The following is a 25710-nucleotide window of genomic DNA, read 5'->3' as shown; positions in this document are numbered from 1 at the left end:
TTGCTTTTGGCGCCTGATCGACACCCCAAGCCGACAGGTAACACATGATAGCCAAGACCGACACCAAGTGGCCAAACAGAAGAAAAGCAACAAACTCGAAAATGCAGTAGCGACCTCGTGTTTCAATAATAATAATAATAATAATGTTAATAATAATAATAATATTTTTAATAATAATAATAATAATAATAACAATAATAACAATAATAATAATAATTTGAATTGCATCTTTAAAAATACGTGTTTACAAACTGCAAAACTGCAGACTTAATGTCCATTGAAAATCGCTTTAAAAACTGATGTAAGATTTTAACGTGTGGGAAAATTGCTATGCAAGCCTAAATATTTAAAAAACTGAAAAACAATGCAAGTTTAAAATATTTGGGTGGGGGGAACGGGGGATTTGCTTAACAATCCCGGCGGAAGATTTCAGTCGAATATATAGAGCGCAATGCTTATAACGCCAACAGTGCGATGTACAATGTATCGTGACATTTACAAACAATAAAAGCTCTTATTGTAAAAATGCAAGGGCAGGAAATATGTTTTGTGAGGGAGGCACTTTTTGAAGTTGTTAAAAATGGGTCAAGTAAGGCAAGACCTACTGTACTACTTGCCACCAAATACAATTTTGTATTTGTATAATTCTGTACATGAAAATGGGTTTCTTTAACCACAAAATGTTTTACATTTTGTACTAATGTACATTTTCTTTGTACATAAATATAAACTTCTGTCAATAAAAAACATAGTCCTTTAACAAAGCTAACTTGATTAAAAATACAATTTTGACACCTAATATTGTGTAGATCTCAAAACCCAGTAGTTTCTAGCGCAAAATAGAGCAAATAACATTGATGAGATTAAACATGTTTAATACAAGTTTGATAACGTGCTCTTCGTCATGACGTCATAATGATGCCCTCATCTTATTTTGTCTAAAAATGTATTGATTGTAATACAAAATTTCCGTTCATAGCTGCTGGCTCTCCGTAATAATGCGTTTCTAGTCAGTCTTCTGTCAAACGTCAGCATTTATTTGGGGTCTTTCTTCACTCTGAATTTCGCTTTTGCGATTGGCACGTTTAGCACCGTCTCGTTCGCCTGATTCATTTTTCACCACAGAGGAGAGGCTCTGCATCACGCAGCTCGTTGCTGCTGCTACGCGCGGACTATAGCACAAAAAACAGTCCATGCTGCTGCAGCGCACGCTATTTTAGCGCCTAGCATTTAAATAGCCACAAATACTTCCGGGAATACGGGCGACAGCTTGACGTAGACCGAACCCATCTCAGTGATCTCAGACAATGCGAGCTCAAAATTGCATTGTCTGAGATCACTGAAACACTGTCCGCTCACGTGCTCACTGCACTTCTGAATGGGATTATAGGAAGCATGGGAGGCTCGTTCTGCGCATGCGTTAAATGCGTCAACTATTTTGACTTGATTAATAGCAAAAGTTAATTACCACCCATTAACACTATTTTGTGTGTGTGTGAGAGAGAGACAAATATAAACATAAGCACTCTACAATTCACCTGTTAGGTCATACATTTTATTGTCCAACCAGTGGCTCACAAATCCACAAAAATGACTAAATGAAAACTGAAATTGATAACATGAACATAAAATGAATCCCCTTTGATACTATTTGAGGCCCTAATGTTTAGAAGTGTGTATTGTTGAAGTCATTGTCAACTTGCTGTGTTGTAGCTTGACTCTTTAGATCCCAAATGGGCATTGATCATCATGTGGCTAAAAGCAAAGCACAGTCAAACAGTAAAGCTCGTGCACATGAACTTCTCCAACTTTCCTGCTATAATGCCCATTCAACCATATTATATTGTACTGTATGTTTGACTAGCCATCAGCTGCCAGTAAAGTCTTTCATTTTTATTATGAGTATTTTCTCTCCGTTTTATACCTCCCATTAAAAACAATCTAAGTTTCTGACAAATGCTGATTTGTTATAAAGAGTGACAGCGGCTGAGTAACACCCGTGTTGATTGAGCTTGCATCAAGGTCAAAAAGGTAAAACTAATAATCCACATGATACTGTGCTACCACATTGTTCACCCTCCATTTGTATCTTTACATGAAAGGGCAAGATGCACAATCACACTTTTAGTATAGGCCGAAGTCTCCTCAGTCACCGTTGCAGAATAAATCAAACATGAACCCTGCAAACTAAAATTATCCCGACTTACTCATTATTAAATTATCAAGTTATGCTTGTGTGTGATTTGTTGTGTTTGAATCATCAATTATTACTGTAAGAACACACCAGTTTCCATTCAAACTGTCCTGACAAAATTTAGTGCATTAATTACATCTTAATGACTGGAATATCGTATGTGAGTTGATATGTGGATTAATAATAAGAATGAAAAAAAAATTGACATTTAAAAAAGGTAAATAGCCATATCACAGTTCCATTTCCATGATGTGGATCATATTTCCAACGGAATCAGAGAAGCTTATTGTATGTTTTAGCAAACATGAAGCCTGAAATAAAGGCAGGCCTAGTACTTGGTGGCACAAAAATATTGAATCATGATTCTGAAGAGAAAATCAAATGTATGCATACAAAGTTGTCTGTTTGAATTTTGCAAAAACAGTTAACTATACAAAATAAGGCCAAGTTGTGTGGCGGGAAGAAAATGCAGTTTTTTTATGTTAATGAAATTTAAACTTCTAACAGACATGTTCAGAAAGTTTTATTTCACTTTATTTCGAATCGTTTGCTTGTTTTATTTGGTGCTGCTGAGTGTATCCTGCATTTTACCACAAAGTAAATCATATGTTCCAACCCACACACCCCTCGGTGCTGTACCTCTGCTCAAACACGCAGTTACAACTGTGGAAAATCGGAATATTGTTAGTTCCGAGTTTTTCCAAATCCTGATATGTTGCTTGTATGTCGTCGGTCGGTGGATTAAGGCAGTTGTACATTCCATCAAAAATCCCTCTTAAATTGTGTGCTGTGACATGCGCTTGCGGCGACTAAAAGTGGCAGAATAATGTTATAATGTAAGCAAAATAAAAGCTTGGATTTCAGGAAATTGCTCGTCTGTGCTTTTTATGTGTTTCGTTGACAATCGCTTATTTGAGAGGAGATGCGAACAGTAACATTTGCAATCACAACATTTAAGGAGGGTGATTATTGTTCAGGAGGCCAAACAAATCCTACCAAATATTTCTTAAGCCAACACACGCCACAAAATCTTGACAATTACATCACAGGTAATAAGGGATTCATTCCCTTTAGACGCAGGGGTCTTCAATCCTGTTCCTCGAAGTCCGCTGTCCTATCTGTTTACCAGAGCTGGGCATTTGACTCTTTTTTGCCAGTCAGTCCCCCGCCTGGCTGCGATCTTGGTACCCCTCCGACCTCGACGCTCCAGCCTTATTCATAGAAATAGTCGGCCCCCGAAAAAAAAAATGGCCATGCATGACGTCGCTGCAGGAGAGATGATATCGACAAAGGTTTATTTAAACTACAATCATTAGGTAGATAATTGACTATTCAAATTTGCTTACTTTATTATGGTCTAATTTGTCACCTCCTTATTCGTCTCATTCTTCTTCTTCACGAACGTGCCCAATGCAAGTAAGTATGCACAATTGGTGTTATAGGGATTGTGGTATGCCTTTATTAATCAAACCCTTTTTTAAAATCCGTTCCCCCCGACACCCAAAAATGGGTGTCCGGTCGGGCCGGAGGGCTGGACTGTTCCACCCCGGGGATGGACTGCCCAACTTTTCTGTTTAACATCTCTCCCTGCTGCAACACACCTGATTCAAATGATCAGGATCGTTATCCAGCTTCTGAAGACCTTTCTGATTTGAATGAGGAACACCAAGCTTGACTCAAGGTCAAAAAGGTCAAACTAATAGTCCACAAATAGCCTCCCCGGGGAGGAGGATTGAAGACCCCAGTGTTCGAGTATTAACCTGTAAATGTACATCCATGGCTCACTATGATGCCAGTCTTGTTTCCATCGGATGGTAACTTGATGCACACCGGCTATACATATGTACATTATTATCTTACACCATGTTGTTTAGGTACACACCCTCAACACCAGATTAAAAAAAAAAAGATTTAAAATAACATCAAATGAAAAGCCACATCACCACATCATTTATCACGGAGCCCAGTCCCTGGTGACGGGAGAACAATGGACCTTGTAGGACATCAAAACATCATTAGCAACATTCCGTTGATTTTTCATCACTCGTCTTTCCTAACACCTTGTCTCATTTTCTTCACCACCCTCTTCCTTGGAATTCATTGAAACCAGCTCAACAAATGCAATCAAACTATAGTAGAACACAGCAAAACTAAAGCCGAACTGTTGCTACTGTCAGTTTTTTTTGTTCCTCTTCACGGAATCTTTCAATCATTTTTGGCAAAGTTAATCAAACGTGAATGCATTATTTTCTCCTCTGACGTTAGCTCCCTTAGGAAGATATAGTCCTTGACTGGACTTCAGAGTCTGGCAGAAGGGAGCGCATCATCGACAAAAAAGTATCAGGACAGCCAGCGGGAGCAGTGACAGGAGGCTACACAGGCGGCTTTGACATGTGGCTGCCCCGATGACTTGGTTGGTGTCGTGAGGGTAGCTGAACAGTCCTGGTCTGCCTCGACTACACTGGCCACTTAGGCACATACCGCTTCCTGAGCCGCTGATGTCATCACCTGTGGGCAAAAACAGCGCAAAATTCAGTCACCATCATAAATGTTGGAGTGGGAAATGTTTTGGTACAAGTTATATGCTTTGATTTCAGCAAACCCCCGCATATTTGCTGTCGGATATTCGTGAATTTACTTATATGCGGGAAAACTAAAAAATTTGAAGTCTTTGTGCAATGGCCAAAGCAACGAAAACATTACATGGGCACCATTTTAATGCCAAGAATCAATGCTGCAGTGAATTGAGCTCCCTTAAGGCAACAGGAGTGCTTTGCTATCATCTTGTGGCATTTTGGTGCCGAGGAACTTGGTTGAAATGGCGTCACTAAATTAAATGCCCACAAAAACATTTTAGATTTTATACAAGTTTATTTTATGTTTGCATTTGTAAGGAACATTAATTTATCATCCCACAAATGCATCCTCCGTAGAAATAGAGCATTGGCATCATGAAAAATAAATGGCCTTTCTTTCCAGTACCATAAAACAATTGGTACAGCAGAGCAATAACATTATGTAATAATTCAAAACTTTTCTTTTCGTAGATGTTTTTATTAAAAAATGATTTTGTTCTTTTTTTTCCCATTTAAGCAATGGTTCAGTTCATGGCAAGGTAATTTTATATTAGGCTTACACTAAACAAAGTGTGGAAATTATCTGTAGCGATCTTATTTTTAACAGTGCTACATAAATTTCTGTAATGTATTCCAAACGCTAGTGGTGTTTTCACACCTCTATACGAAGATTAGAATGCCAGACTACTCTCAAAATTAGCATCATCTCAATGTCAATTTGACAGAGTCGATACGTTCTATGTAAAAATGCAAAGAATCATTTCATACCACAGTGACAGTATTAAAAAAAACGTATAAAATTATAATAAACAACAAACATGAAAACCTTTCTTCCAAAAATCGACTCACTTGCGTCCTGGAAATCCACGTCATTCCCATCCATGGCATTTTTTAGTCTGTTGCTCATAATTTTGAGTTGCATGATTTGTTGACGGATCGTCATGTCTGGCTTGGTGATGTCAAGCTCCACCTCGGGATTGTTGATCTGATTGGCCACGCCATCCCCCATCACCTCAGGAAGGTATCTTCAGGAAGCACCAACAATGACAAAACAAATTGATTTTAGAGAAGCAAGTGGTGTTGTTTTGATTGTAATACAAATTTTGGAAAAATAGTAAAAGCCCTGAATGAGCGAGTGTCTTTCAAAGAAATTACATAAGGTCAAATAATTGCACAAAAGCCATCCATTCTCTGAACAGCACATCATCACTAGGGTCATGAATGTTGTCTTGGAGTGAAAGGTACAGTACAAGCTGAACTGGTCACCAGGCAATATGAAACACAATTAAATATTGTAATAGTCTCTTGCTGTTTTGCCTCAAATGATCTGTGTTAAGACTAGTGAACATTTTCTTCTATCAGCTTTCAGGTTAAATACATTTCATGAATGTTATTAAAAATATCTTTCTTTCCCACCTGGCTTTGGTAATACCATTCCAGCATTTATCCTTGTTGGTGCCACCTGCTGCCAATTTGCTGCAAAGTGCTATAGGGAGCTGGAGCCAGTACTGCCTCATTTCCCTTAATTTACTGGAGAGATCTGACACCTGAGGATGACACAATGATTAAATCCAAACTTCACATTTTTGGTGCGCTTCAATTTTTACATCCATGTTAAGCATTGGAGGGGAAAACTATCAATTTTGATCTATAGCCAGTTCAGAGGCAGGCTGCAAACTCTCATTCACATTGGCAGTCACTGATTGGAAAATAATAGTTTTGGTTTAGTAACGTTGGTCAATATTTTTTTTTACTAAATTTAATACTACAAGAGATGGAACTAAACTTTTATAGATTTTTTTTTTTTTTTAACGCTGATTCTGAATCTGACCTATTTTTTTCTCTTGTCTATTCTGCTTTTATAATAATAACAACAATAATAATAATAATAATAATAATTAACATTATTTGCTGTGCATTATTATTCAATTATTATTACAGTGACACTGTCAATGAGTGAAAATCAATCCCACGTTGCCTGCACACAAGTGAGGCGAGTGTACCGCGACATCATAATGATCAATAATAAATGTTCTGAAACTGTGTGTAAGGACGAACATGAAAACTCCATACAGAAAGACAACGTTCTCGTCATGAAGTAGAAGCGAGCTCTAACGATTCGATTGGATTGACATTCTGAACACACCTGCATTTCCAGTCTGAGGCCCACAGTAGGAGAGGGTTTGTATTCTGAAGCAGTCAGAGAGCCGCTCTTTTTCTTAGGCTCGTGAAGATTTGGACTTCCCGTGCCGGGCTCAGCTGGAGTGCCGCATGTTTGGTACACCTAGGATGGGATAAAACCATATTGTACAGCCTTATTTTTGGGCACATTTTAGCATTTCACTGCAAAAAAAACCCAAAAACAAACAAACAAACAAAAAATCATCAATTCAGCTTGTTGCTAACTCTAACAGTAGAATTGTGGTATAAGAGTCTATCTTAGGTCACATCTACAATTACTAAGTAGAGTTGTGTTAAATAGCGTCTATCATTATAGCGCAAGCAGTAACGAGAGGGATATAGCTTACAGATAGATAGTGTAGTAAAGGTAAATATTTAAAAAGTATTCTTATTAATAGTACATGTAATTGTGCACTTGGTGCATCAACGCAATGCTGACTTGAGAGCATGAATTGATTTTGAAAGATAACAGTATAAAATGCGCCACTAGATGTCCCCATAGACGCATTTACAATGTTAAATTTTCATGTTTAAAGTGCAGCCGAATAGACTTGTCAACATTTTAGATTATCAATAATAATAACAACAATAATAATAATCAAATCACAATCACTGCTGCTGCTTGATTTAAACATTGTCTTATAATTGAACCACTCAACAAATCAAATCAGTTTTAATATGTTTTATTATTAATACTCAATTAAAATGGATTTGAAGTAATGCAAAAGTAAAGATGTACTGTGACTTTGAGATGTTTCACAAAAATATGATGATTTAGCCTGTAGAAATTACAGTTGTGTTGCAACCCTTTGAGGGGCTCAAAAGTGTTTAAAGGTAATATACTGTTAAAAAAAAGAAGATTGTCTTCAATAGCCAAGTCAATACTCATGGGCCAAACTGTAAATTCATTGTAAATAAACCAATTAGACAACTAACACAAATACATTCCAAAAGGCGATTTTTTTTTAGCTGGGAGTCCAGTCCAATCCCTTACCAAAAACACATCCTTGATCTTATAGTGTCTGAAATCATCACAGTCAGAGTGACTCATCTACTTTACATCTGCCTCATTTGAGAAGCAATCTGACACAGTAATATCATTTCATAATGTTCATTTCACATTTTAAGAATTTAGAATTGACAAATGTCAACTGAAATGAATGAAAATGAAGTGAAGACTGAGATTTAATAGAATTGGTCCATCAAGGCAAGAAATGAAAACTAAAAATAATTGTAATTGCTGACAAACTGTAGTATATAACAGAAGGCACAATGTTCAGAAAGAAATGTTCGACTAAGCAAGCGCAATAAGACTTACTTTGGCTGTAAAGGTGTCAATGTTTTCCTTTAGCAAGCGGACAGCCTCAAAGAGCTGAGAGGGGATGGATGACACAACCACATCAAGACTGGGCTCTGTGCTGAAACTAGATGCCACTTGGATCATGGTATCTGAAGAGCCAATTGGAATGAATCAATCTCTTATCTTAACAGTGTTGTTTCCATGCTGTATGTTGTGATATTTTTACCGATGAGATTCTGCCACTCAGGATTCAGATCAGCTTGGTTTGCCAGGCAGCCCTTCATAACATTGGAGCAGTAGTTGACGCAGGGTTTGACAGAGGCAAGTCCTCGGCAGTGCGGGCAGTAAACAAGTTTCACCAAGGCCTTAACACATTCCGGACTCAGAGGAACCTGGTGAAGAATTATATATTTTGTTATACTCAATGCTTACTGTATGCCTTGACTCCCAACAAGCCTTTCTTCTCCCCTTCGCAAGAACATGACTGAAATAGAAAAATTGGAATAAAAGCGCAAGACTAAATCATTATATATGTACAGTAGTTGTAGTACCCCCAGGCGTGAAAATTCTTATGATTGACGGCTTCAATGTTTTCACCACGATATTGTGGCAACTCTAAACTTCAGACCAAAGTAAACTCCAGAATGAGTGTCGGACCTAAATTGCAGTTTCCAAGCTTCACAAAAATGGATTACATTTTGCTGATGTCGAGCTGGGGATCTACAGTATAATATTGATCTCTCTACACACGTGTGGCCGACTTTACGAACTGACCTATCTGGAATGTCAGAAATTGCTTGCTTTCTTTGACGATGCAATGTTTTTTTGGTCTCATAAAAATTGGTTTTGGAGGTACGAGGCTCGCGGATTCTGCTTGCAATTTTCGTGGATTCCGCTTGCAATTTTATTATATTTACATGACTTCCTCTGCCTGTAATTAACAGTCTGGTAGTTTGTAGTTTTCAGAATGTGATTTATAGGCTCATCAATGTAAGTAAGCATCAATGTGTAAAACACAACTTTCACCTCACTATTTTGTGGTTCATTTTGCGATCATCCACTTCATCATATATTTTTAAGCATTTTTTATTTTCTTTAATTTATGTTATATTTTTATCTGTTTAGTAATAGGATTTTACAATACATGGGCCAGTGTGACTTTAGGGTTGCATGCACAAATGTGAGGTGCATCCTGGGGAGCACAGGAGTCTACTCGGAGAGATGCCGCGTAATTTAGCCAATGAAGAAGAGACAAGTAAGACCCCCAACTAAGTTACAGTAATCAATGTTTCATAGCAGTGAGAATAATACATGTGCCTTTGAGTTTTGCTGATGCTCTGTTTGGATGTGTTGCTGCTATGTGTGGTGTTAAAGTAGAAAGATTTTGAATCTCGATCATTACCGTAACATCTATGTTAATTCTGTTAGCCCGCTTTTCACATTATATGTTAGCAATGAGCTAGTTGACATTTGTTGGTCTGTACAAATCTAAATCTTTAAGTTAAAAGATAACTTCTTTTCCTTACAATGTGAACTGTTTGAACTGATGTACCCACATTACTAGTGATACAAGAACGCACACACTCACCTGTGAGACCTTTCTGACAACCTCCCCACTGATGATCAGCCCTTGGACAAATGACCTGGCTGTGACAAAAGCCCGTATAACCTTTGCTTTCATATCCCGCGGGACATCGCCGAATGGTCGCAAGGTCTCTTGTTGCTTAGCAACACACTCAAGGTAGTCCTCGGACAGGGTGACCTGCAAGGGTGGTCACAGCCGTGCATACAATAGAGGTTTATTCATCAATCAATCAATACTTGAGTTATAGAACACTTTTCACACAGAAACTCAACAGTTCATAAAGTACAAGCAGTTCTGAAAAATACCAAGGACAAAGACCATGAAAACACTTTGTAAAGTATTAAAATAGCCTTAAAATTGATCCTAAAACACAAGGGGAGTCTAAAACTGGTTTAATTGGGCCCGGAGGTCTTTGTCAGGACACATGCCGCAGAAGTTACAGTTTCATTCTTTTATATCTCTTTTATTAATTTTAGCTGTAGCTACTGAAATTCATTTAACTCATACACTGCCAGCCCTGGTAATTTTTGGCTTATATACCCATCAATGCCACTGAATGTGTTAATAGTTAGGTGACTTTGCCAATGCTAACATTCAGGTTAATCATTACTTTATCCAATTCGACATGTGCTGCAATTTTCTTTTGTAAAGGAAGAACTTAACATGACTAAGACTGAATATGATCGTTTTTTGTTAATGTCACATCCTCTTTCATTCAATCACACCAGTCCAGATGAAGAGCTAGCTAGCTCTTTTACAAAACGCTATTCATATACAATAGGTAAAATCACATTTATTTACCTAGACCTACTTTTTTTTTATCTATAATTTAATTATCTTAAAGGAATTCACTGGATCAAACATTTGTACCCAATGAATGCAGCAGCTTTATTTCAAAGAATAATCTGAGTATTTCTTATGTTCACATATTTTTCTTCTGGTATCTGTTGTATATGTGTTTATGGGTTTTAATTTGTGTTCTAATTTCCCGCTATTTTATATGACACCATATGGACAGTGCTTTGTTACAGCTCCAGCTGTTGTGAAATGCGCTGTATAAATAAAGTTGTATTGTATTGTATCATACTTAGTCCACATCAAATGACGGAATCCCTACTCACATCTCTGGGGGTGGAACTTTTAAAGGTGCGTTCTAGAAGGTGCGACCAGAATTCGGTCAAGGTTTCATCCAAGTTGAGAGCAGAGCCGCGGTAGTACTGTTTCAGGTCGGAGTACAAATCACCATAGAGTCTTGTATTTTGGGAGTATAGGGCACCAAGGGGAGATAGCGCCTCCTGGAGGGAGCGCTCAGAGCGACTGTGAAGATCAGTGAAGTAAGCTGGTAGGAGGACAAAGATTAATAATTCAATTAATGGTAGACATGATTCTGATTCTGAGTAATACATTCTTTTCTTTCATTATCGTTAAACAATGTATTTAAATTAATTAACATCTTATTTGGCATTTTTAACTTAATTTTTGCGTCTAGAGTACTCGAAAATGTCATATAGAGAACCCTCCATCTTTTCATACATTTTCTGTCCTGTTCAGGGTGGTGGAGAACCACACCCAGTACTTTTTGACAGTCAGTCGTAGGGCACATATAGAGACAGATTCACATTCCTGCTATCAATAAGAAGGAACTGGACACGCCACCTGCACCAAAGTCAGGCCAATGTCCCACTACTACACAATTGGTGACTCATATCAGTAAGATATTAGTAAAATAGATTTAGAGATTTAGCGAAAGAAAGAAAGAGTGGTCACAGTCACTGCTGCAGCAGTCTCTTTCTTTGTGATTCAAGACTACGGAGATCAGAAGCAGTTGGATGGTTCCATACTGACATCAAAAGGGACCCTCGGATTGATATGGACCGATTCACGGTCAAAATGACAAATTTGTCACCTGCAACATTTACCCATCTTCCTGCGGTCATCTGTCTTTTTTCTCTTCCTTTCCCTTTCCTCTCTTCATTCCTTTATGTCTCAGATCTGCAGAGTTGCTTCCTCAGTGGGTCAACTGCTCATTAGCCGAACCAGCCCTTGCCCCAGGGGATACCTCCCATTCGTGTGTGTGCGCGTATGAGAGTGTGTGTGTAATTCGGGATCAGGGGATCGGCTTATCATGTTTCATTGTGTCTGGCTGACTCTGCCCTCATTATAACACCCAGTCAGGGGTCCCCTTCACGGACTTGACATACACATCCCCCCACACACGCGCAGCATTATGATTGAAGTTGCGGTTGGGTGCAGAGCACATCCAGAGCTTGTAGCAAACATAAACCCACCAAGCTCATCCAGTAATGAGTTCATTCTGAAACACACACACACGCACCCACACACACACGCACATGTAGGCTACGTACTGTCAAAGCTTCTATAGAGGGTGTTGAAGGCAGCCTGCAGCGACCTGCCAGCCTCCTTGATCAGCGCCTCTGTTTCTCGTGAACTGAGACCCTCCAGGTTTTCCTCCATGCTATTAGTACAACAGGTTGGACCCTGGGGACAGGTCCTCAGATGTTCACCTGGTGAGGTAGGAAAAATAAAAATATAAATAAAAAGTAAGTCACAATTGATGAGGTGGGGAACACATCCAGTCATACTTTGTAACCAAAACATCCATAACACCCATCTTTCTTTACCGACCACTGCCTTTGTGCGACTTGGGGATGCTATTGAATGAAAAGAAATACAAAAGTGTTGCTTAAAGAATGTTGTGGGTTATGTGGGAAAAACGATTTTAAAAATGTTTTGGTTTTCGTTTTCGTTGAATTTTCCCAGGTTCAGCATAGTGGTGGGAGTGGCTATTAACATTTCTGCCTCGATGCAGAACAGGGCGCAGGTCTGTCATTGTCTTCTGTGTTTTCTCCTCATTTTTTTAATTTCACTTTAACTTGGAATTGGTTTGGAATGATTCTGAGACCAAGTCTTCTACTGAGGCTTGTTTATTGAGCATAAGAATAAATGCGCATGTAACATCAATTCCGCCAGACAGTGGAGAAAACTGTCGAGAGCATCAGCCTCATCAAAGGTGCAAGCCTGAGGGATGATGTGTGTTCATGTGTGTAAGTGCACGCAAGTCTGGGGAAGGTTAAGGGTGAGAAAGACGCCCAGAGCTTTGTGCATCATCAGGCGCATCCATCCTACAGATGTTGGGTCTCAATGTGCAACTTTCTTTGGATATGTATGTGAGTGGGTGGGAGTTTGGGGAGGAGGGCGTAGAAAATGTCCAACGGGACAAGTGGAGCACAAGAGGAGATGCCTTCATCATTGTTTCCCCATAAATCTTTCATGGATTCTCTTGTACTGGCTGCCGAGAGTCAGTTGAAATGTGAGTCATTACATAGGGAATAACACTTTTTTGCTCTGTTTGGTTACAATTCTTAACCCTGCCTTCGGGAATGTGAGGTACCGGAGTACTTGAAATGGGTTGCTCTGTCCCTGTACGATCGGTGTCATAGCTTGGTCTGCATTGCCGGCAATAAGTCAGATTTGTTTTACAGTGAAGGTGGACTCACCCAAGCTGACTTCATCACCTTTAACGACAGAGTTTCTAGGCACAGCCGACGTGTTTGGTGACCTCAGTATTACATTTCTGCTTTTTGGCTTCATCAAACTACAATATTCACCTCTCGCTGGAGCAGTTCGCAGCCGAGTATGAATCGGCTGGAATTAGAATCCATCCATGCATTTTCTAAGCCGCTTAGCCTCACGGGGTCGTGGGGGTGCTGGAGCCTATCCCAGCTATCTTCGGGCAGTCGGCAGGGTACACCCTAAACTGGTTTCCAGCCAATTGCGGGGCACACAAATACGAACTACTGTCCGTCTCACACTCATAGCTAGGGACAATTTAGAGTGTCCAATCAACCTGCCATGCATGTTTTTGGAATGTGGGAGGACACCGGAGTACCTGGAGAAAACCCACGCAGGCACTGGAAGAACATGCAAACTCCGCCCAGGAAGGCCGGAGCCGGAACCAAACCCTGTACCTCTGAACTGTGAGGCCATCGTGCCGTCCGGTATGAGAATCAGTACTTCCAAATCTGAGGCCATGCTACTCAGTGAGAAAAGGGTGGAGAGCCCTCTCTGGGTTCTGTAGGGGTTCTGCCCCAAGTGGGGTTCATGTATCTTGGGGTCTTGTTCACGAGTAACGGAAGACTGGATAGGCGGATCGGTTTGTATCGTCTGTCGTGGTGAGCAGGAGCTGAGCCACAAGGCAAAAGTCTCAATTTACCACTTGCTTTACATTCCAATTCTTACTTATGGTTACGAGTTGTAGGTCGTGACCCAAAGACCAATCATAATCAGAATTGTCATCGTTAACAAAATGCGGAGTGCTTCTCCAGTGCATAAAAAAAATGTTAATGGTCTTTCACTTGAATGGCGCTTTTCTACCAATTCAGGGCACTCAAAGATTCACACTGATTCAGATTCACCTACTGATGGCAACATGGTCACAATGGCCAGGGATTGAACATACAATCTCATGTTTGGGAGACGACCACTCGACCACTGAGCCACACTGCCCCCAAACAATAAAACAAGAAGAACCACTGCCAAATAAAAACAGAGCAGTATGAAATAGTATTTAACAAAAAGTGCATGCTAGTGACAGAACAATGCAATAATCCCGGATCAAAACCGAATAAAATAATTGACAATATTGTTATTTAAAGTCATTGTTTAAAGTTATGATGTCTCTGGGAGGAAAAACTGTCTCTAAATCCGGATGTGCGGGTTCTGGCTGGCCAGTCTCGCCTTTCTGGGTAAATAGCTGAAAGTGTCCATGACCTGGATGTGAGGAGTCCTTAATTATTCTATTTGCTCTGCTGAGGTAGCGGGATGAGGCGAGGCAGACAGTCGCCGATAATCTTTTCTGCGGTGGAGAGGATTACTCTCTGCAGTGAATTCTTTCCCTCGGTGCAGCCTGCGTACCACGCTGTAATACATTAAGTTAGTATGGTTTATATAGTGGAACAGTAAAAGCCCACCAGCAGATTGTCCTTCTGGTTTGTTTCTCTTCAGCAGTCTCAGGAAGTACAGGCGCTGCTGTGCCTTTTTTAATGGTGGTGGTGGTGGTGTTCAGGATGCAAGGGATGTCATCAGAAATGTGGACCCCCCAAAATTTAAAAGTATGCACCATTTCCACACTGACCCCATCTATCAGTGTAGGCAGAGGACTCATCCACTGCTTCCTCTTTAAGTCCAGTCTAAGTTCCCTAATGTTGTGGTGTTCAGATGAAGAATCATTGTGACCAAAAACTGTTGTATCATCACAAAATGTAATAATTGTGTTGATAGACTGAGCAGGTGTGCCGTCCGAAGTGTAAAGTAAGTATAGCACAAGGTTAAGTATACGACCTTGTGGTACGCCAGTGCTGTGTGATGGTGGAGGAGAGGTGGGTTCCCAGTCTGAAAACTTGAGAGCGGTTGATGAGAAAGTTTTTTATCCAGGTACAGATAATCCACAATAACATACTCAAATAAGTGTTGAAGTGATTCAGGTGCCTCAGTGCAGTGTGTTGTTGTAGCAATAGCATCCTTAGTTGACCTGTTTGGCTGGTGTGTAAACTGATGGCGATCAAAGGAGGTCGGAAGGCTGGATTTTTTTGTGCTGTGAAATTATTTTCTCAAGACATTTCATGATAACAGGTGTAAGTGCTATTGGTCTGTAGCCATTAAGTTCTTCTGGAACTTTGCATTTTTTTATTTATCTATTTATTTTTTGGGGGGCACAGAGATATTGATGGCGGATTTCATCCAGGACGGTACAGCAGCCTATGACAGGGAAATGTTAAAAAAGCAGATGAAATCCCCAAGAGCTATTCAGCACAGGAATTAAGAACTCTAACTGGCACATTGTCAGATCCAATTACCTTCCGTGATTTGACTGTCTTCATGTCTCACTCGCTGGTCCTCAAGAGTGAGGGTGTGGCAGCTGGGAGCTGATAAGGGTGGTAGGTAGACTGCAAACCAATCAACCTCAAACCTTTTAAAGAAATTATTCAATTCCTCTGCCAGTGAGGCATTGATATGGCTGACGTTGTTCACAGTGTTGCCTTTGAAGATGGCCAATCATATTCCCTGCAAACCTCTGTGCTCGTCATTTTCCGCCATGTGATCCTTCAAGTCTTTTAACATGCCTCCATTGCCTTCTTGATGCCCCTCTTTAACTAATCTCTTATCGAGCTGTACTGTTCTTTGTCTGATGACCTAAATGAGGTGTTACATCTTCTCAGGAGTCTTTTGGGTCCTGGGTTTCTGGTTGGCAAATGTCCTAATACGTCTTTGAACTGTAACATTATACATCTGATATAACCAAGGGCAGTCTCCGTTTAACCTTCCAAGCCATCCTGATGAAACAAGTGTCAATCAACCTGTTGGAATCAGTGCTGAATCATATGACAGAGCAGTCTTCGGACTGGTTTTGATGTATTTTGTGCCTGGCTGTGCTTTCCTCCTGAGGTGGCGATATGTTGGGATCAGGAGCAGCTGAATGTGGGCTGACTGGCCCACATTAAGGCGAGGAATAGTCCTAAATGTCCACTTCATGTCAAAATAAACATGGTGTATTGTTCCCTCTTGTGGCATAGTTGACATACTAGTGAAAATTGTGAATGTATGATTGCCTATCAATATACACAAGAAATTTATGAATGACTACTTTTTAAATCAAAGGCCAGTAAAAACTGTTCAAATATTGTTACATTTATTTTATAAGGGGAGTTGGAAAAAAATTATATATATCAGAAAATGTTGAAAAGTGAAGTCAATTTGCAAATTTGGTATTTTTGCAAAGTCGATTGACAATGTTTGCTTTCATGGGCCACATTAAGAAATGTGGCGGGCCTGATCTGGTCCCCAAGGCCATACCCATCCATCATTTAATAAAAACAGAAAAGCATGAAAGATGGTTTCACACCACTATTGAAGGAAAGATATTTTCAGATGCAGCAGAGGATTACACAATTATAAATGGAAATTGCTGGACACAAGTTATTGCCACATTTTTGAACATCAGTTGTATGTGACTGAATAAAAAACTCTTTAATGATTAGATGGCTGATGAAAGATAAACATCTTGATGCTATCTCAAATTTAAGTTGTTGGTCTCTCAATAGCTACTTGCCTTACATTTATTAAACTTGTTTTTTTTCACCTCGCATATGTACAGTATGTGTAAAATTTACAAGGGTGTGTGTTGTTTGCTAATGCAATCCCATTTTAAACAGGTATCCCAGGAGTTGAGTATCACATTTGAAGCTTCCTCTTTCATCCATCATCACTGTCAACCACTGAGTCAAACGTTCACTTTGATCAGTTTGGCAATTTCATTTTGGCAGAGGGAAGAGAAATTCCTCTCCCGAGATTGAAAATGACACCATCAGTGTGACATTTTTGGACTCCCAGACACCACTGCTGGTTGCTCAAAGGCGATTGCCAGCATTGGTTGTTGTGATTTGCATGAAACCCCAGAAGATGCAGGCTGTACACTTGTATGTCTTTACACTTGTATATGTTGTGGGATGTAAGTGTGTATATACTTGGGGATCTGTGTATATACGTTTATACTGTGTATATTTGCATGCGTTTTCTGAATGTTTGCTGCTAATGTTATACATTAACGGTTACATTACGCCGCCGCCTCTTTGTGATCTATATCTTTGCTGCTGGAACACCTCAAATTTCCCCATTGTGGGACTATTAAAGGACATCTTTATCTTTATCTTCATCTTGTGTTTCCTCACAGACGCATATTGATTCACTATTGCATTTTCGGTTTGCCTGGCCATAGAAGGAGTGAGTACAATTGCACAAAGCCTGAAGTTACTCAGAAAGATTTAAATAAGCACAGAAAACAACAAATAAATCTGCAAACATGCTAGTTCTTTAACTGTAGCTGACAAGATCAGGAAATTAACCATTCTGTCTTTCAGATTTGGTGATTCAGGCATCTATTTTACAACATAATAGTCGTGTTTTGTAGTCATTACAGATTAGATGATCGTATAAAACGTTAAAAATGTTGGTCTTTCATTTTTTAGTTTATTTTATTTTTTAAATGTAAAATGTTGAAGAAGAACTTGTCTCGTAAGTGCTAGTAGAATGCATGAACAGTGAAGCAAATAAGATGGGCAGGGACAAGTAAAATTTTATGTTATTGCTCAAAATGTTTTTGCCCTCAAGTGTCACCACACGAGCGGCACAAATACGCTTGGGGGGTCCTCCATATAGAGACAAAAAGAAGCATTGCAAAATGCATGAAAATAGAAGCCATTTGTAACGGAAGCAGAAAGAGGAAGGTAAGCGTGAAAATATAACTAGGTACCCCTGTCATTCCTTGCTGCAGTGTGATTGGTTGCGTTTTCCATCTACGCCCACAAAATAGAAAACTACAAGAAATGTCATATCTGAAACTCTCATGGCAGAAAAAAAACCCTTGGACCCCAGTCAAATTTGTGACATGGCTACAACCACTTCTTTTGCAGGTGCATTTGTGAAGCTTTACCCAACGCTTACAGTAAATAACAAACCATTGGCTTGTCTAATTTGGTCAAGAATTCATGTTTAAAATGTAGGTGCAGTCAATTGAAGTGTACTGCTATAATACTGGTAGTAAAAATCGACTTTTCCCATGTAGGCTCCATGCAGTGCGCTAATGACCTCGACTATTTTTCTCATTTTAATTTGTGCTTACAGTGGTACAAATTAATCGGGAATTGCCGTGCATTTAAATGCACATAAAACACTCTTAAAAGTATGCAGCACAGAACGCAATCATAATTAAAATCAGCTTGAGCGCTCTATTTTTGGACGCAAATCCCCAATTTTGTCATTGTATACAGCACTTCATCAAGTGCTCAGAGGCTCCAAACAATAAGCTTTAGGCTTCAGTCACATTTTCTAACCTTTTAAGAAATGTTCGAGGTAAAACACAATCAAAGTCTAAAGGTTATTTTTGTGACATTGGTTAATAACCTCTTACAATGTGAATAAAGAATTATTAATGAGCTTGATGTCGCACCGACTTGTACAAGCATAAATTTTATTTGTTATACAAAATGAATTAACAGGCAATTGGGGAATTACAGATCAGTGAGCTTTGTATTAACAGAGAGTTATAGTTAAGAGAGTTAACAATTTAATTTGAAAGCGTTTTGGGGTTTTAGGAAGCCAATGTTAACCAAATTACACTTGCAGCCTTGGAGACACACGGTAACTGCAAAGCCGAGCTTTTCATTTTCTCTAAATCCCATCAATGTTTCATTTTTTCCATCTACTTTATGGCAATCTGCACAAAGCTGATCCCACCTTGAAAAGAAAGCATAATCAACACCCTTGTCAAACAGAAAAAGACCTGCATTTTAAAAGATCAGCTTGCTGCAAGCCATTCGGCAAAAGACTCAATTAGAAACCCTGAGGTACAGCGTAGGGGAAAAGTGTTGCTGCCAAATACATCACACATTGGCACTGCCTGACGACAACTCTTCTACAAACAAAGTCAATGGAGGTGGTGGCTAAGGTCCATTTTTTGATCAAGATATTGGGCCTGATTTACTTACGGTTTGCACATGCAAAATCAGGAGCCAACTTGATGGCTCACGCAAACAGATGTGGAAGGTGATCTGCTAAGCCTTCAACACCCTCTATTAAATAGGGTGGTCATCACCACTTTCACACCCATTGCCAACAACATAGGAAATGTTCTTAGCGTGAGAGAACACGCAATTTTGGATCTATGTGAAGCATTACACTATTACTGGAGCACTCAGATATAGCCTGTCAGGGTGAACATGCAATGTAGTGCCCACTATTTGGGACTCGAGTAAATCACTCTTTTTGAGGAGCCGTACTTCTCAAAACAGATCACGAAAAAACAAACTCATTGGGCCTTGGCACCCTGTTGACGGTTGAAAAGTGGTGTCAGGCTAATTTGGACAGCTTCCCTCTTCCATTGTAGAATTGTTTGTCACAAAAATGACGGGTGCGCAGTCCATAACTCCTCAGGGATGGGTGAATTTAAAGACTTTTTTTCATTGTACATGTAACTAATGAAGTATAGTACCAGGGCTGTGCCACATAGACAAATGTTTGCTGTGTTTGTGTGCATTACAGTAACTGCATCAAAATGTGTGTTGTACTGTACCAATTTGTCTATGCGTGTGTTGTGCGGCATGACGCATTACGTATCTTTAGTGCTAAGGCACAATGCCTCAGAACGCGAATTGGACAAGACCATTGCAAAAAAAAAAAAAAACTTGGCCACTAAACTTTGCACATTGGGCAATGTAATGTGGGGACACCCAGCGATGTGAACTGTGCCATCATAGATCACATTTTGAAGCTCCCCATACAATACGTTGCATTGTACACAGTGACATACCCTGGGTTCAGTCTCATATTCTACTAAAAGAGCCCACTGATTTGATCAAATGTACATTCTGATGCTTCAAGTCAAATCAGTAAATACATTTTTGGTAGTTGTCTATAGCAACTGTCAATGATTTTGTTTTCAAGTGATGCATTTGTAAACAGTCACTGTCACTGTGACTCATGTATTTGAATTGTGGTACACCGCTGTGAAACACAAAACAGCTTTGCAATTAATCCAAAGCCACACTTCTCTTTGTAGCATCAATTAGGTGGATCAAGGTCACCAGACACACAATTTAGAAGATCAGGTCACTGCAATTCATGACGCAAACTTACATCGGCTGGTTAATTTGTATGGGAGCTTTAATTCTTCAAAAAACACTGGAGCCTATCCCAGCTATCTTTGGGCAGTATGTAGGGTACACCCTGAACTGGTTGCTAGTCAATTGCAGGGCACACAGAGATGAACAACCATCTGTATTCACACTCAAACCTAAATTTGCAAATTTGAGTGCACAATTAACTTGCCATGCATGTTATTGGAATGTGTGAGGAAACCGGAATACCCGGAGGAAACCCACGCAGGCACGGGTTGAACATGCAAAATCCACATAGGAATCGAACGCACGACCTTTGCACTGTGAGGCCATCGTAGGGCTGGGCGATATGACCTAAAATCAATATCGCGATAAATTGGGCAATTTTACCTCGATATCGATAAATGCACGATAAATTCCCCCTGAGGACCAAAATCCAAATAAATGCAGGAAATGCATATTAACTGCTTTTTTTATTGACCAACTGGTACACATTACATTCAATGAAAAATAGAAGTACAAAAATCACTTGAATAGACATTTAAAATAGCATGCTTTGCATGACTTGAACAATGTCACAAAGAACAGGAGAAAAAGGGTACCTCTCACAAAATCTTTTTCTGCAAATATATTGTGTCGAGATGCTGTAATGCCATTTGCAAAGGCCTAGATTTGTGTAAAGGTATCTTGTAAACAATATAAATAATGCCATGTGCAAAGGAGCTAGTCGCCTGTAAACAAAATGCTAAATAAAATGAAAAAAATGTCAATGGAATGCCAATGCCAAATAAACAAGTGTGCTTCATCAGGAAAATGTGCCGTCTCAAGTACTCCGGTGCGCAGTCGCCACTTGTCGTCTATGTACTGCACATTTCAGGCTCAAACAGGAATCCATGTTGCGACTCAACCACAAGTCGGATGTGGATGCAAAATGCTCGACATGTCTCCGCTCCCGTTCCGATGTTGTCCATATCGGGAAGTGCTGTTTGTGACAAATATTTTCGTACCTCTTGTCGGCTACGTTCATGAGGCTTTTAAATCCTGTGCGGTCCACTGTAAATAGAGGAGCTCTATCTTTAGCTATGTGCTCGGCTATCGCGTCCACCTCTGAGACGTTCTCTCGTATGGTGTCGCCTCCGTTATGGGCTGTTGTCACTTGTCCAACCTTGCTTCTCACTTTGAACATTTAGCACACGCTCCAAGTCAACAGCATGGTTGTGTTGTGGGTGGTGAAAAAGAAAAGGTTGGACGCGCTGTTTCAGGTGCTTACGACGCACTTTGTAGTTCATGTTCTTTTGCTCAAACATCGTCTTTATGGAACCCAAAACATTTCCAAACGACAGATGTCCAATTCCTTTTCGGGACAAGCGCGACAGGAACAATTTCAACTAACGTTACTTCGTCTGCAGCCGTGTCAGCCGCTTCAGGATTTGAATCGCCAGCTACGAACGCGTCTTCTGTTTACATTCTTCTACAGCGCATGAGTCATGTGACTACATGCGCTGTAGACGTCTTAAAGAGGCATGAACATCGCCGCAGACAGAAAAGACTTTTCTTTTTCTTTTTTTTTTTTTAGACACCGAATTTACTGACATGGGCAAAATGATGTCGGTCATTGTAATACATTTCGGTAACGGTAAATTTTCGGTTTATCGCCCAGCCCTAGGCCATCGTGCTTACCAGTCTGTCACCGTGCCGCTTCATGTGTATCAACGAAGGATAAAATGTTTATGTATACCAGATTTTAACTCACAAAATAGGTTTCCAGTATGAGAGATTGTTGAGGCATTAAGTACAATCAATGAGATGTGTAAATCCACTTAAATTTCATGCCAAAGAAATTGTTCAATATCTAAATAGGCACACAGACTCTGATACTAAGACCCTAAATTATAACCCTACATTATAACCAAAACATTGAATAAGAATTTGACAAACCTAAATCATATGTCTGTATTGTTCAAGAGACCTTATTTTGCTTTCCTTGTTTATGACGTGTGTTCCGATGTTAGAAGATAAACAGAAAATAATGAGAAAAATAAAACGAAAAAAAAAAACAGACGAACTAAGCGTAGACAGAAGTGGGTTTGTGTCCGTCAGTGTGATCGTGACTAGCTGGGTCACGTACCAATGGACTTCACAGTCAGAGAGTGTAGGGTTAAGAGGTTGTGAAACTGTATTTTGCAGCCCTTCACTCCATTTCAGAGTGTGGCAGAAAAGCATCAAAAGTTGTTTGCCAACATATAAAAGACAAAGATCCCTGCAAAGATGATGAAGACGTTGAAGAAAAAGGTAGCTTTTCTTGCTTGCAATAACATCAACGATAAGACTACGACATCATGGACAGCGGCCCGTTTATTCAGCTTTCTCCCGCACGTGCATACAACCTTCACCAACAGAGTGTGCTAATACACTGTGTAAGGGCCATGAAAACATAATTCACATTTAATTGTGTGCAAAATTACATAACCTATTGCAGTTAATGTTGATGTCGCAGTCAATCAGATGGCTGGTTAGAGAGATGTCGTGAGTGGTGTGGGAATGAGAGTTGAATATCGGCAGAGTAAAGTCGAGAAACAAATCACCCACTCTCTTTCGTTACTAAATTATACAATAGCGTAACAGCGTCTTTCCCTTAAAAATCACCATTGGCGGCAGTTTCTGTGCATTTCCATGGCAACCAAGCACAACCGTAAATGACCACTTTCGACCGGGATGTGTCGAAAGTGAGCGGCCCCTCCCTCGTCCATGTTGGTGGATGTGGTTGAGCTGGATGTGTTCGTCTGCCATTTTCTTACAAGAAGTAAGAGGTTCTTTGTAATACGTGTGCGTGTCTTTGGAAATGTTCCCAGTCAGTCCAGCGGAACGCTTATGAAAGTCACACATTTACAGATTTTTGGAACTCGCATCATTGGAAGAATATTTTGAAGAAAAATGTCAACTATGTGCAACATATGTGAGTGTGTATGACCTATGAAATTTACTGACACATGCACAGTTAAAACAACATGATGGACTGACCGACTGACGATTACAGTTTGGAGTGGCCTGAAAAAAATGACGGGCTGACGAACAGGTAGCCAGGCCTCTGACCGATGACGAATTACGGACCAGCAAACTTAAGTAAAACGCCCATCTCCACTTCTTAAATTGAGATGACAGCATGGAGGTATACTTAATGGAAGGTTTAATGAAGGCAACACATAATTGTCATTATGCCCTAATTATGTCAATGTCTTGTATCCACCTGCTCAGGCGGATTGGATGAAATTGAATATGCTTCAAAATGCCAAAATTGAGCGTATACTGAGATAAAAGCAGGGAGGAAGTGACCTTTGCACTTTTAACAGTTTTTGATACTTAACTAAACTGCCCCTTCAGAAGGTCGTAAACCCAGGGCATCATTTATTAAGTCTTACACACAAATAAACAAAAAAGGGTTTACGGTCATTGTATGACAAATGGAAAATTAAATCAGCGGTGAAGAGCAGCAGTGAATTAGAACAACTTCAGCATTTTAGCACTCACACTGAGTCTGGACTGCCTCAGCCATCACACATCACATCTAATTAGCTCATTGCTGTGCAGTAGAATTGGAGCATTGGTTTTAAGTTTTTTCCCTTCATTTTTGATACATTCCTTTTCTAATGATCAACTGAAACACCCATTCAACGAACTTGTGTGAGAATCAACATCCCAGATCACTCTCCAACAAACTTGACATTAACATCCACTGAAAAACAAGTGGGCAAAAAAACGGACAAGGGCTTATGACAAAACTGTAAGCGAGAGAGGAGATGGCAAAATAAAATGATAATTACAGCAGCAGTAAACGCTCAATGGTGGAGAGAGACAAGCATAATAAATGGGCTAAAATAATTATAAAGCTGTTATCTGCAGCTAAGTGTCACATAAATTGCTCTGACTGCTTACTAAATATATATATATTATATATATATATATATACATATATATACACACACACACACCCACACACACACACCCCAAATAGCACCAAGAATATAAGAATATATCACTTTTTACCCTGATTACTTCAGTGTATTAAAATACGAAAGCATTGAAAAAAGAATTGTCGTGTATACTTGCAAAACACATTTTTTGCCACTCAAAAAAAAAATCAAATCACCTTATTCATTCAAGTTTGCAAGTATGCTCCCGGCATCCAAAGGTATGTCAAACACATATGCCGTGAGGTGGATGATTGTAGAATAATGTTCTGGTTGAAAAAAAAATTTAATGAAAATGAAAAACTAAGTTCCTCAAATGCACTAGCTAGGTCAAGAACATTGTGGAGGTTAGCCGATAACACCTCATCCAGAGCGTACTACTTGATTTTAATATGGAAGATTTGTGACAACATCTTAACATGCGTGAGTTCTACCTGGGCGTGAATGGAAAATTCTTGTAGTCCAGTCTATTAGCTATTAGACTGATAATTCATTAAGAAGCTGGAAGAATTATGATATGGGTCGTTTTTACTGCCCGTACAATATGTTCACATCTCACAAAATGATGAAAACTCAATTCTAAATATTCTATGTAAAATAAAAACTACTGATCAGGTGTTTTTTTTTTCCACTGATGGGCATTCCGTCAGGCCATTAGTAGACTGCCGTTTTGCTTGTGAATGACAGGAAACTTCGAAAGACTGTCTTACTAAGCATGAACTGAAGTGAGTTTTCGTCTTTCACCAGAATCATAACTAACCGGGTCAGTACTGAAAGACTCCTGTTTCGCTGACGACTGACAGAAACATGCCATCCGAATGTATCATTATCATTTCTGGTTTTACATACAAGTATATGCAATTATCAGTTTTTTCTTGTGTAGATCATCGGTGCCCAACTCCGGTCCCCGAGGGGCCCTATGTTGTATGTTTCCCTCCTCCAACGCACCTGATTCAAATGAGCAGCTCATCCACAAACTCTGCAGAAGCCTGATAACAATCCTGATCATATTATTCCATTATTTGTATTATCTCAATCAAAATACCCACTAGAAAACACATGAAGGATGAAAAAGCAGCGGACTATTTGTTGGACAGCTTTACATTTTAATGCACTTTGATGTAAAATTAAGTAATAGTAGCTTGAAATAGCCATGTCTATGTGAGTGATTAATTATTAGATTGCTATTCAAAGAGAAACGTGTAAGAGTACACG

The 25710-nt window shown here is 39.6% G+C and overlaps 1 protein-coding gene across 1 annotated transcript in view; it reads right to left on the bottom strand.

Moving 5' to 3' along the window:
* Window positions 1–2710: 2710 nt before the first annotated feature.
* Window positions 2711–25710, bottom strand: part of gpc1a (glypican 1a) — a 36961-nt gene continuing 13961 nt past the window's right edge. Inside the window, exons 2-10 of the mRNA XM_088314014.1 lie at window positions 12203–12361; window positions 10958–11175; window positions 9840–10013; window positions 8478–8643; window positions 8270–8400; window positions 6917–7054; window positions 6187–6317; window positions 5620–5795; window positions 2711–4702 (exon numbers count right to left, since the gene is read on the bottom strand). Coding sequence (XP_088170140.1) covers window positions 4518–4702; window positions 5620–5795; window positions 6187–6317; window positions 6917–7054; window positions 8270–8400; window positions 8478–8643; window positions 9840–10013; window positions 10958–11175; window positions 12203–12361 — 1478 coding nt within the window. The 3' untranslated portion in view covers window positions 2711–4517. The remainder of the gene's footprint in view (window positions 4703–5619; window positions 5796–6186; window positions 6318–6916; window positions 7055–8269; window positions 8401–8477; window positions 8644–9839; window positions 10014–10957; window positions 11176–12202; window positions 12362–25710) is intronic.

This window comes from Idiotropiscis lumnitzeri, chromosome 13, assembly GCF_059441095.1.
Source record: "Idiotropiscis lumnitzeri isolate Australia: NSW breed Sydney's pygmy pipehorse chromosome 13, RoL_Ilum_1.0, whole genome shotgun sequence".
Lineage (NCBI taxonomy): Eukaryota > Metazoa > Chordata > Actinopteri > Syngnathiformes > Syngnathidae > Idiotropiscis > Idiotropiscis lumnitzeri.
The sequence above is the reverse complement of the archived record's forward strand: the minus strand, read 5'-3'. Positions and strand labels throughout refer to the sequence as shown.